Source organism: Hoplias malabaricus, chromosome 16 (genome assembly GCF_029633855.1).
Source record: "Hoplias malabaricus isolate fHopMal1 chromosome 16, fHopMal1.hap1, whole genome shotgun sequence".
In the NCBI taxonomy this organism is placed as follows: Eukaryota; Metazoa; Chordata; class Actinopteri; order Characiformes; family Erythrinidae; genus Hoplias; species Hoplias malabaricus.
This window is the reverse complement of record NC_089815.1, coordinates 30,974,317-30,988,137: the sequence shown is the minus strand read 5'-3', so window position 1 is coordinate 30,988,137 and position 13,821 is coordinate 30,974,317. Positions and strand designations below refer to the sequence as shown.

Genomic DNA, 13,821 nt, shown 5'->3' with positions numbered 1-13,821 from the left:
CATAGGAGCCGCTGAGGAGGACCCGCAGTGAGTAACTTATAGCTAACAGCCAAGAAGTTTTTCATACCACCTTAAAAGATACAGTAGTTAAGGTTAACTGTCTAAAGGTTGGCTTCTCATTCTAATTCTCCATTCCACCTTAAAAGGTGAAGCAGTCAGTAATTTAGTCAATGTGAACGACGACATCTCATTCTAAGTTTTCATTCCACATTAAAAGTTTCAACAGTCGGTCACATTCACTTCTTCTGAACGGTGGCTTCTCATTTGAAATCTCCATTCCACCTTAAAGGGCTCATCGTTTACGTTCAATTTGAGCGTTGACTTGGGATTTTTATTTGACATTTCCGTTCCACCTTAAAAGGTGCGGCAGTTCAGAATGTTGCCTTCCCAATCTCTCCACCTTAAATAGTGCCCAATTACAGACTCATGCAGACGCTGGCGTAAGAGTTGTTCTAGAATAACTCCAAGAAACTACAACATGTCAACTTTATTAGTGCATTGTTAATTCATTTTGTGAAGAGTTTGAAACGGCTTTCCTGAAGATCTATAAGGATCATTAGGAGAAAAACTAATCAATACAGCAGACTTTATTTCTGAGAGAATTATTATTTATTCTCAATAAATGGTTGTTTCTGGACAGGTGTCATTCAGAGGTGATGACCTAACCCCATACTGTTTTCCAGCTGGTTTTAGAATCATGAACTTAATACAAGAACACTCCCCTGTAACTGTGCTGTAACTCAGAGGTCTTTTTTCTAAAATTACACCAAAGGGAGCATGAATGTTTGTCCACCAAAGCAATATTCAACATTGTTAACCAGTCACAGTCTGCGTTTCCAGAGGGAGAACTTACTACTCTAGTGAAATATGGTGTTTATTTATTTATTTATAGGAGATGAGGTTGTCCACCGTCACCAAATCATCCTACTCTTCTACAGTACAATAAACACACCTTCAGATAAGCGTGTAAATGTGGAGTCTCTATTCCAGTACAGAGGATTTATCGTCCTGCACTTTGTACCCTGCTGTGTTTGGTTGCTCCGTACCCCTCTCCGCTGGAGACTGAGCTGTCAGGGTGCATTTGCGCTGTTGGTCTGGGGTTGTCAGGAAGCCTCTCTGCCTGCAGCAAGTTGTGGGGCAGAGGAATTGATCTCATCTTTCTTGGCATTTTGGTCGTGCCTTGGATAAAGGAGACTGACCCTCCAGACCTAGAACTGGTCTTCAGATCAGATCCAGTGTAAATCCATTTTCTAAGAAGTCTTTAAGGTAAACCATTGGCCTTAAACGGAAGGTCTACGATTGTGGGAACGATGGTGTCTGAACTTTTTTTATTCACTGTTTGAATTACCACAGAAACCCATTTGTACTCTAGTCGATCTGTAATGCAGTCAGCCGTCTCCAGAGTTTGGAGATATTTCCACCTTAAGTGATCGGAAACAGCAAAAATAAGTCAGTGTTACCCCCCTATGGAGCAGGAATAGAGCAACATCCTCATCTCGGTTGGTGCTTTTCAGCGTTTGGAGTCTCTCCGTTGTCTAAAAACCTCCAGATGGCGTTTCTCTGCCGTGAGCAGAGAGAGAGAAAGACTAGCACCGGACCCAGACACTTTGTTTTTTTACCCATTTACAGACACTGGGGCTTCGTAAACACATTAGAGCGGTTTCCAGAGCAAACCGACTGCAGAGCAGCACATGGAGAGGACACATCTTCTGAACTTTTTAAAAACACCTTTTAAAAACACTTTTATAACCATGGACTACGCCTTTAAAGTCCATTTGTGCACCTCAGAGTTTTTACTAGTTATTTTTCCATCATTGAATAATGTAGGTTATAACTTATAAGTTACACAGTGCATTTTCTGCAGTGCTGAGTCCAGAGTAACAATACCATAGGCTGTAATTGTAAGGTAACAATGCTACCTAATGTTACTTTAAGCTGTGGTCACAACTCACACGTGCAGTTTGCTCTGCTCTGGACAGAAGATTGTCTAATTGTCCAACTATAAACAGTAAGAAAACCCCCCACAGAATATATATGACCATCTATCCCAACCTCTGAATGACTGAGCACCAGGCCTTGCGTTTACGTACCATTTTATAACACACAGCTACAGATGGCGTCTGTGGCAAAGACTTGATCGTGGTGAGTTCCATTAAAATGAATGGGATTTTTCTCACAGTTTTGCTGAGTAAAGTCTAGTCTCGATGTAGTTTCACAGAGAAATGGAGAGTGGGATTTGAGATTCCACTAATGACTAGGTGAAAATGAATCAGAAACATGGATTTAAGAATAAAGGTACTGTACAGCATTTAATTGTTTATTTATTTTTAGTTTGAAAGAATTGTGTGTTTAAAAATGTGATTATTTAATTTGTGATGAAATGGTAGCTCAGACAGTTGACGGTTGAAGGTCTGTCATGAAGTTTCTAGATTCAAGGTGGCCCTGTGATTCATAATGTTTAACCTAAACATTGATTTGTAATGTAAACAATAAAGTATTCAGACTCATCTCTGTAGTGAACTCTGATCCTTAAAGGCGTACTCACCGCTGACTCCGTTGTTCACACAGTTATACTCCCCATAAAAGAGCATGGACCACTACGAATGGGAATCTTTGGAGAAGGCGACCCTGAGGTCACCCCCATGACAAGCACAGCTAGAGAGTAAAGCTTTCCAGCTCCTGGCTGCAAAGTGTTGGAACTGTAATCCCTGGACGGACAGAGCTCCATTCGTTGAGCTGGAGTGCCAGGACTAATTGTCCATATAAGCACCTGACCTCATTAATGATCTTGTGCCTGCCATCAGATCCCCACAGCAATGGTCTGACACCTACTGTACAGTCTTCCCAGAAGGAAAGACCATTGATTTCAATAAGAGCAAGTGTCTACAGGCTTTGGGACCTGTGGAGTACTCGACTAAACAGCTGACGAAGAGAAGGAGCACCATAATTCTTTTCTTTTTCTTAGCATCCTCCCCGCTCTGTCTCACACCCCGACATTGTTCTTAAAACCTGTCTCTCTCACTCTTTAGAAAAATAGGCCACACTGCAGGAACAGCACTTTGCTGAGCTCTAGTCTTGAGAGACACCAGCGACTTCAGTATTGACACCAAAATAGTGTGTGCAGAAAAAAGGGGAACATGTTTCCTTAAGGATTTTATGTGCAGCCAACCACCAAATCTTCTGAGAATGAGGACGTGGTTGATCGGGCTTTTCTTCCTCCCTTTATTGTTTTCTTCTAAACCCCTCACAGAAAACAAGACACGCATCCAGCTCTTTGGCCGAGTGCTGTACTGCTGTTTATTTCTCAGGCAGTAACTCTTACGCCGTCGCTTCTGTCCTGTAACCTGAGCACTGCTTCTTTTTATTTTTTTCACTGAGGATTTGGCTGGTCTTTTTACAAGGTGTTTATAAATGGCTTTAAAGGGTCATTATCATGCAAACCACATTTTTCTTACCTATTTTATGTAAAACAAAACAAAAACCTATTCAGAAGGCTTTAAATATCCTTGAGGTAATGGGGTGATTAAAAAAGACACAGAAGAATTGCCAGGGAAAACAAAAAAACATGACATCACTCACAAACCTTAACCTCTTGGCTTTGTCAATATGTTTATTTTCATCTAACTTTAAAATCGAGAGCAATGATGACGACAGCGCCCTCTAATGACCGTCAGCCAGTGACTGATGCTGTACATAATGTGTACTGAAATATTGCAAATTGTTTAAAAATCGTATCGCAGTTATTGAAACGGTTTATATTGCGATGTATATTGATATTGAATTATTGTCCAGCCCTAACGAGCTGAACTACCTACAGTCAACACTCGCCTGATTATTTTTGTCCTGTCTGTATACAAATCTCTATGAATTTCCAGGCAAACGTTGACCTCCGTTGACCTAACTATGGAGGTAGAGAGCGCATAGAGGCCAGACTCCCCTTGCATACAGAACAGGGGCGAAAACAAACCCTGAGGCTAAGCTAGTCGAGCTAGGCTGGGTTTGGACACCCCTGCAGCAGGTGAGAGCTGAGAGGTGAATGGCGATTAAACCGTGACACTGACCCCTGTGTCCTTTGCTCCTCTGCCTCTGTATATGCCCAATGCTGGGCGGAGGGAAGTGATGTAGCTACCTGTACGGTCCGGTTCAGTCTGCACTAAAGCTGAGCATTGATACGGCCTCTTGCTCTGACGTGAATGAAATGAATACCAATCTGATTATTCTGGCTTGGGACATGGAAATGAGTTTTAAAGGGATTAACAGTAACTTATTGATCCTGACCCTCGACTGGAGTTCATTTGTCCTGATTATAACGTCATCGCGGCATCAAATCTTGTTCTGTACCCTTCCACTCAAGGCCTCCGCTATCGGAAAAATAATGGAATCCAACTAATCCTTCGGGATGCACGATATTTCCCCCCACATTCTCTGCATGCTTTTTGGGATTTGGATTCTGCCACAGTCGGGGATCCTTTGAGTCCTTTGTTGTGATTCCTCTTTGGGAGGTAGTTGTATCATAATCATGTTTAAACCTCACCCCTGTGTCAGAGTGCTGGGATTGAATGGATTCCCATTGCCGCTTAAAGCTGAGTTACACCTCTGTAAGTACGGCTTGTGTAACTGGTGAATTATGACGTTTATGGTTAAAACATCAAAAATACCCGTATCTTTCATATTTCCTGTGTTTTATTTTCCCCTCCTTGAGATCCTCTCAAGATGCTTGTGTGTGATGTTGTGTCCAAAAACACTCCTCTTTAGTTTTCCGTGACCCTTTCTTGACCCTTTCTTATCTGAAACAGACTGCGTTTTCTGGCTTTGTGACTGATCTTTGCAAATGAACTGTGGTTTATTCGTGAAACACGTTTTTTTTAGCTTCCGTGTGAATGTAAATGGCCTGTTTTTTTGCCAGAGGAACAGCAGGTTTCTCCAGAACATTCCAGGCTCTATTCACACACCAGCAGGATAAGTCCGGGTAATGTTCAGGACAGACGTTTCAGACATTTGTGTTCACACATACAGCTCTTCCAGGTTAAGTCCAGGAAAACATTCTGGATTACAGCGTGTGTGAAAAATCCAATGGTACCTAGTGCACGACACGTGGTCCCACTATCGCACCACAACCTATGATGTAAGGGTATAAGGGCACTCCTTAAGACACATTATTGAATTTTCTTGCTCTAGAGGCACATCATCATAATTTATTACAAGAAACAGCACCAAAGAGGGCACTCAGTTATTTATTAGCCACATGAAGGGCAGCCAATAGGGCACTTTGTCTTGTTTTTGCCACTCTAGAGGGCAATTTAGTGATGTTTTTTCAACCATAGGGCCCTCCACCCCCTTCCACTCAGAGACCGCCAGTGCTTAGGACTCCCGGCTTCAGATAGCATCACCACGAAAGCAACCAGTGATCGATCTATCTATCGTTACACGTATAAAGCAGCCACAGAAGCGGCAGCCAAACACACAAAGCGTACTCTCGACCAGGAACTACCGCCCACCTGGAGGACTGCATCGGGCACTAGGGTTTCACCCAGAATAGAGCGCCAATGCATATCTGGGCACACACATTCATACACTCACACACCAGGAGATTTATTAGAAAGGCCACTTCACCTACCCTCCATGTGGGAGGAAACCGGAGACCCCGGAGGAAACCCACGCCAACACAGGGAGAATACACACCCATGTTCCCAACTGGGATTTGAACCCAAGATCCCAGCGCTGAGAGGCGAACGTGCTCACCACTAAGCCACCGTGCCGCCCGATCTCCTAATTATCGGGCCATTGCCTAGACCACTGTGCCACTCTCCAGTCTGTGTTTTTAAATATTACAGAAGCAAGGGCTTGTGCTTGGTGAACCTTGCCTCATTATGTTTTCATGATTTTGTGTGGAGTTTATACAAGCTGTGTGTCCACAGTGGGTGCAGCATAAAATACTGAATTCACTTCTTATGTGGGATGTCTACCAACTTATGAGGATCTGGTCTAAATGTTTTCACGTTGTTTAAAGAAAATCCACAGCAGGAAGAATCACAGGAATCTTAAAATACATTTGAAATGAATAAATCCAATGCCAGCTTTTGCTGCCTACGCCGTTTGGCCGATTCACTGTATAAATTAATAAATAATATCACGCCTACAGCTACTTGAGTAAAAAACAGAATCTGTTCCTAAAATACTCTCAGTGAAGCCGTAACTGTTGAATAAAGATTAGAACGGCTTCCTTCACAGCAGAGGTGATATCATGGTTGAACTGTGCCAGTTAAGCGTTGAAAAATCCCAAGCTCGAGGATGAGTGTAGGGTGGGAAGGGGCGGTGAAACAGGATGTTGTTTGTTTGTTTGTTTGTTATGTTACTCTCCCACTGATACCTCGTGACATAAATCCTAAAGCATCTAAAATCATCCTAAAAAAGGGTCTGGAGTTGACCTGGAATCATTGGCAGCAAGGTGCAGACAAATCCTGGATGGTGCGCCAGTCCTTCACCGACCAACGTTAAATACATTTCCCTTTTTATTTTCTGCAGCAGTATGTTTGAATCTGTTACTTTTTCATGTTTTGGTTTGACAAATACAGTGGAACCTCTACCTACGAACTTGATCCGTTCCGTGACCCGGTTCGTAAATAGAAAAGTTCTTTTCTCGAGTCAGTTTTCCCAATTTAAAATAATGGAAAAGCAATTAATGCGTTCCAGCGCCCACCACGAAAGTTAGCCTTTTTGCACTGATCTATGTTTACAACACTCTCAAATTAGTAAAAGAAATACATGTAGCGTTATTAAAAATAAGAGAAATACAGTGGTAACAGAAATAAAAAAGAAATAATAAAGTTGTAAGTGGTTACACAGCGCTACCTTGAAGACGTGACGACTGGCTGGAGGAGTAACACAGGCACTGGCTGTATGACGGGAGGTGGGGGGTGGGTGGAATAACGGAGAGTAGGCGGTGAATGTGGGGAGACGAAGCGTAGATACGGCTTAACTTAGCACGAATTTCCATGTCTGCTATTTACACTAATGCTAAATTGCTAAAGCTACAATGTGCTAATCTTAAAGCTCACTCAAGTCTGGGGGCGCTGGGAGACTCGCCTATTGGGGTCAGTGGCCATTTCCAGCCGCCGGCTCGGAGGAGGCTCGGGTTCGTTTCTAGAGTCGTGGTTCGTTGGTGGAGGCAAAAAGAATTCAAATGCCTGGGTCGTATCTTGGAAAATTTGTTAGTAGAGGTTCCACTGTATATATTTATAAACATTGTTAATTAACAAATGTTGTATCTATTGCAAGTTTACGATATTCTCTTTCTACACGATAGCCGTGTTTGTTTCAATAGGATACAGTTTATATAGAATTCATCCGTTATTTTTGTTTTCACAAATGAGAACAGCAGAAATCACAGATTTGGAGTAGGGCTGTGTCGTATTGTATTGTTCGCAATAATATCGTCATAATTCTTAAAATGATCAAAATACGACATTGTGATGGCGATGGTTTACGTAATGACGTCATGCAGCTACCCATTATTCGGCATACGTTCTTTACAAGTCGTTTAGACACAGTGAAGGTGGAGGAATTGGAGTGACTTCAGTCGTGTGGAGGTGATTTGGTTACAAAATATCAGACGTACGATAAACCATTGTATTGCGTTAGAGATGCAAGATGTGTCGCTCTGTGAAGGACTGGCACCCCCTTTTAGGGTGTGTTCCTGCCTTGCGCCCAGAGATTCCGGGTAGGCTCCGGACCCACCGCCGCCCTTAACTGGAGTATGAGTAACAAAGTAATATATCTTCTTTTCTGCATGTGGTGTGCACCTTAGTTCTAAAGGCAAATGTAAGCTTCTTCGTCGCTGCGTACCCTGGAGAAATGCTGCAACAGCTGTGATTGGTCCAGAGTTGGACGAAAGTTGAGGAGAGATAAAAAATTTACTTTTCTTTGCTTCTCAACAAAGACTGCCAGATGGCAGCAGCTTCATGCCGAGAGATTTCCTCAGACGGTGGTTTGGACGTCATGGAGTGTATGAAGAGGAGGAAGAACTTGAACAAATACAGCCACCTCTAATAAAACACACTCTGAAGAGGCGGGGAAAATGTCAGCCTTGTTTTAGTTTCTTTCTGGCTGTAGCTCCAGTGTGACGCAGACACCCAAATAGACTCTTAATTGCTCAAAGCTGAATGAAAGTTCTGAATGAAATTCCGAGGTGTTTGTAGGGAGTTTGGTAATAAAAAGAGTGAGTGATTTTATTGTAGAAGGGCATTAGTGATTGATTTGCCTTGCCCTGTGACTTGGCTGTAATGCTCCTCTGAATTATCGACCGTCTGGGAGAGATGGGGCCGGGGAGACTGTGGAAGATTACTGCAGTTCCAGCTGAATGTATCCCCCCTCCTTCACCAGTAAATAACAGCAGGCAGCTCAGACAGTAAACAAGCCTCTCGGCTGTGAATGCACCCCACTACTAGCCTCATGCTTTATCAGCATTTCCCAAACTTTTCCGACAAATGAACCCAAGAGGAGGTTCTCTGACCACAAGCCTGTTAGCTGTTTGTTTTTATTATTTAGGACTATTTTAAAAGATTAGCACATATCTGTAGCATATAATGCACACTTTAATGTGTAGGTATTTGTCATTGTACAATGTACAACCAAAGGTGTCTTCCACATTTAACTCTCTCACACACACACACACACACTAGTGCACTAGGGGCTGTGAACACACACTCAGAGCTGGGAGAAGTTGTGGGTTCAGTGCCATGCTCAAGGGCACGTCAGCGGAGGACAGTACTGTTCCTTCACTCCCACCGCCCCAAGTTTTCCTGCCGTTTATGGGACTCGAACCAACAACCTTTTAGTCCTAAGCCCTCTTCTCTAACCATTAACAAGCAAAGCAAAGTGGCAACAACTGCTGCATGATTTTAAGGTGGAATGAAGAATTGTCTGCTCTTTTCTCTCTCATCCAAACAGTGTCCTGAATGTTGTGTTGGGCTTTTCTTTTTTTTAAATCTATTGCTAAAATAAGCCGACCTCTGACAGCAAAGGTGTCTTGGCAGATTGACTACATTTATAAAGAAATAAGGTAAAGTGAAAACAGTTACTAACGTCTGTAGAAGTGTTATTTTACTCTCGGGATGCTTGTTCATCCTCATCTAGAACTAGATTAGACATCAGCCCCGCTGTCATCGCTGCTGTCTGAAGGACAGGGCACAGTGACCCACTGTGAGTAACAGATGTTAACTAGTTTCCCCGTGTCTGCAGTTTCTACCATAACCTTTCAAAGTCTCAAAGTGGGACAGAGTCCTTGGTTATATCCAGCTGATCTCAAGGGGAGGTATTTGCATCAGTGCTAATGGCTTTGTCTGCAGTTGTGTGTTCAGTGCCATATTTGGACCCTTTTCCTTCAGGAAGAAGTCGCAGAAATGGGACGAGATGAACATTCTGGCCACCTATCACCCGGCAGATAAGGACTACGGGCTGATGAAAATCGACGAGCCGAGCACGCCGTACAATCGGTGAGAGGAAAGGATGTTATTACAGAAAATATTCAAAAGTGCAGACAGATCCTTATGCTGAGCTGTGTGTGTGTGTGTGTGTGTATCCCAGCTTTATTCATTGGTTATAACTTCCATGGAAGCTGCTGGAAGCCTCCTGCGTACTTTTCTGCTCGGTCTGCGAAACACAAGGTCACCAGGCGCAGAGAGGAACCCAATCTGATGTTGAGGAAAGGTCAGCTCAGAGTTTAACATTCTGTGTGTGTGTGTGTGTGTTTCTTTCAGGATGGTGGGGGATGAGGATGATGAAGAAGCGCACAGTGACAGCGAAGGGAATGCTGCTCTCACTGTTGATGACCTTGCCAAAAAGTAAGAGATATCTATCTTTCTCTCTCTCTTTTTTGCTCTCACAGAACATACTGCACACGAAGAAAGAACAACTGACAGGAAGTTACACAACCAAACATACTGCAGCATAATCACAGAGCTAAAGTAATTACTGAGCTTTAAGGACCTGGCCAGGGACAATAGAAGGGGGCGTGTCCTGTAGCTCAGGAGTTATTTGGTGTCCTATGGCGGTATATTTTAGCCTTCACATCAATAAGTGTTTTGGCGGGGACACATTTAATGCAAATATACGAATAGCACCTCCTAGTGGAGCAGTTCCTTAACCTGAGTGAGTAGGAGAATGAGTGCGTTACAGACAAGGTCCGTGTGGTGCTTTGTGTCTGAAAATGCAGTGTCTTGAGTTTACCACATGGACAAAGCTCAGCTGTAGTTTCAGTGTGTAACTGATACGAGGTTTTGTTTACTCCTGTTGTGTTGACATTGGTCAATGGAAGCATGGAGGCTCTATAGTTACTGATCAGCGGAAGTGACACATTACACCGGCAGGTAAACACTGGATTAAAACTCTAAAGTCTAGTTTCTCAGCCGCGGATTTAAACCTGATCCTAGGCATTAGTTTAAATATATATCATTATCTTAGGGGCCTAAGACTCTTTCATGTATAGATATTTATATGTAGAATCTCTCTCTCTCTGTGTATATATAAAGTCTATATTGCAGTAGTCCAGTCCAGAGTTGAGCACAGATTTATTTTAAATATTGCAAGGATTAAAAACTGATTTATTTCCTCCTCGTGTGATATCTACAGTCTGATGGAGGTGTGGATGGAGGACCATGGAGAAACATGGATATGATTATTCATTAAGAAATAAGCTCTCTACACAGCTGTGGTAGCACTGTGAAATTTATATTAATTTGTAGATTAAAGAAAATCCGCCAAAATGTGCTTGTCACATATAAGTGGTGTGTCTGTGAAATCAGCCTCTAATGACCTGCGATTGATCTACACTCGGTTATTTGTGTCTGACGGAGCCTTTCCGGTCGATAAGGACACTGCAGTGAAATTCAGGAGCATCCGGGTGAGAGAGAGAGTGTGTGAAGTGACTTTAGGTCTTGTTTCTCTCTCACTTTTCTGAAGGGCGTCAGCTGAGGCCCAGAGGACGTCCAGAAGTGAATTAGTTCTTTTTCAAAGTATACAGCGCGCGGTCTCTGAAGTACAGGGTGAGTCAGAAATGGCAGGACACACTTTTATCTGAATACCCCAGCAAGTAATGTGTGAGGGGGGCCTGTCTTTTTAGGCTCTGTCCTGAACATGGCCATCATAGTGGATCAGGGGCAAATTTTTTTCAATGGGATGATGATCATGTAGCATAAAGAAATAAAGGGTGCCCTGCTGCTTTTGACTCGCCCCGTGTGTTCTTTCTGTGTCTGCGTGGGTTTCCTCCGGGTGACTGTCTGTGAGGAGTGTGGTGTGTTCTCTCTGTGTCTGCGTGGGTTTCCTCCGGGTGACTGTCTGTGAGGAGTGTGGTGTGTTCTCCCTGTGTCTGCGTGGGTTTCCTCCGGGTGACTGTCTGTGAGGAGCATGGTGTGTTCTCCCTGTGTCTGCGTGGGTTTCCTCCGGGTGACTGTCTGTGAGGAGCGTGGTGTGTTCTCCCTGTGTCTGCGTGGGTTTCCTCCGGGTGACTGTCTGTGAGGAGCGTGGTGTGTTCTCCCTGTGTCTGCGTGGGTTTCCTCCGGGTGACTGTCTGTGAGGAGTGTGGTGTGTTCTCTCTGTGTCTGCGTGGGTTGAATGAATCTACTTGTATTCATGAGAATCATTATAGAGCCAGTGCCTTAATTTCATCTTGAATTAAACATATTAAAGTTCATATATTAGTAATGATGTTGTTAAAAAGAGAATGTTTTGGTAGAAACAATTGTATTAATAACACAGACACTGTACATATTTGTATTGTTTTATTATATTGTTTATGAGGAAGAATGACAGTCTCTTCATTGGTGTTTAATCGTGTTTTGTCACGTTGAATAAGGACGATACACACAGAGCAGGGTGGGCGTTATTATCTTTCAGTGTTCTTAAAGTGCTGATTATGGTATGAGTTAGGGGTGGGCGATATGGCCCTAAAATAATATCACGATATTTCAGGGTATTTAGGCGAATACGATATACTTTGTGATATGAACAAAACACTGAAAAATACTTGTATTAATTTTAAAAACAGACTATTGCAACAAAATCAATCTTATATTAATATGAATTATACTGATATCTATTAATTATAGTAAAGGCTTCTTTCATTTCTAACAATACCATGGATTATTGTACATCTGATATTTTATAAACACACCACCTCCACAGGCCAATTTTGGAGCAAATTCCTCCGCCGTACTTCACTGTGGCTAAAAGTCTCATGTAAAGAACATGCCGTATCATGGGCAGCTGACGATATTGCGAACGATGCAATACGGCACAGCCTTAGTTTTGTGTGTGTGTGTGTGTGTGTGTGTGTGTGTGTGTGTGTGTGTGTGTGTGTGTGTGTGTGTGTGTGTGTGTGTGTGTGTGTGTGTGTGTGTGTGTGTGTGTGTGTGTGTGTGTGTGTGTGTGTGTGTGTGTGTGTGTGTGTGTGTGTGTGTGTGTGTGTGTGTGTGTGTGTGTGTGTGTGTGAGAGAAGTGGTAGCGCTGGTGAACATTAAACACTTCTTTTGTTTGTACACTCATGAGCAAGGGACCCGTCTTAGAAGGTGTTTGGTTTGTAGGGTGTTACTGTAGATAATGACTAAAGGTTACGTAAGTATGCTTTAATTTGAGTTTATTTCCTAAAATACTAATAAAGTGAGTTACAAAGTTGCTTAGTGTGAGCTCAGTGCGATGACCAACAGTTGCTGGGAAGTTAGCTACAAGCAGACGTGAGATTCTGGGGAAATCTACTGTTAAATACACTGCACTGCAGTGGTTGGCTAGGGGCAGGAAACTGCACCGTCCTGTTTTTCGGTGCATATCTCTGTCCTAAAGTGTCACGAGCAGTGTGCACTTGTTAATGTGCAAAGTTCAGTGTTCAGGTGCAGTGCATTTGTGCTGAAGTATGACAGTAATATCTGAAGGTTTTTTTGCCTTGGCGACGTGCACTGAAGCGCGGAGCTCCGTGGAACAGCTTTGTTTAATGTGTGGCTCAGGACCGTAGACGCAGGCAGGCACCAGTTCACTAGAGTGGAAGGAGGGAGAGCGCCAGAGTGAAAGAATAAAGGCTGCTGTGCTTCAGGCCTGAGCTTGGTCTGAGCCATTTGTTTACGTCCTCGCTCAGTCCCTGCTATTGTTCATGTCTTCCTCTCAGAGTAATAAAGTCACTCTTATTTCTCTCTCTCTCTCTCTCTCTCTCTCTCTCTCACACTATATTCTCCTCGTTTGTTTACGCTACAAAAAGTACAGTACTGTATTATTGGACAATCAGACACTTATCCTTTTCGTTCCTTTATCTCTTGCTCTTCCCCTTTCTCGCCCTTTCATTCTCTCTCTGAGATTGACAGACAGAGTGACAGACGAGAGAGGCAGTGGCAGTCAGACAGAAAGAGGCAGTGGCAGACAGGCTGAAAGAGAGACAGTGGCCGACAAACAGACAGGGAGCCAATGGCAGGCGCACAGAGAGAGACGGCAGCACAGAGAGCGATGAAAGCTCTTGGTCACCCAGTCACACGCAGCAAAAGCTTGTTAGTGAAGCCTGCTCATATCTGACCTGCTTTTTATTCATGTACTTCAGCTCACATCTGCACTGTCTCTCTCTCTCTCTCTCTCTCTCTCTCTCTCTCTCTCTCTCTCTCTCTCTCTCTCTCTCTCTGTCTGTCTCTCTCTCTAACTCTCCTGCTCTAATCTCTTCTCTTATTTACTTATATAAAGTACTAGGGATAGGCGGTATCCACATTTTTCATACCATCTCAAAATATTAACACAGTGTGCAGTTTTGCTGTGGGAGTGGGGGGTGTACTGACTGTGCAGTTCAGCTCA

General features: G+C 43.3%; 1 protein-coding gene across 1 annotated transcript in view; it reads left to right on the top strand.

Annotated features, from left to right (window-relative positions):
• Positions 1–13,489, top strand: part of ppp1r2 (protein phosphatase 1, regulatory (inhibitor) subunit 2) — a 13,832-nt gene extending 343 nt beyond the window's left edge. Inside the window, exons 1-4 of the mRNA XM_066647068.1 lie at positions 1–27; positions 9,387–9,494; positions 9,759–9,842; positions 13,339–13,489. The exon at positions 1–27 is cut by the window's left edge and continues 343 nt beyond it. Coding sequence (XP_066503165.1) covers positions 1–27; positions 9,387–9,494; positions 9,759–9,842; positions 13,339–13,489 — 370 coding nt within the window. The remainder of the gene's footprint in view (positions 28–9,386; positions 9,495–9,758; positions 9,843–13,338) is intronic.
• The last annotated feature ends 332 nt before the right edge of the window (positions 13,490–13,821 follow it).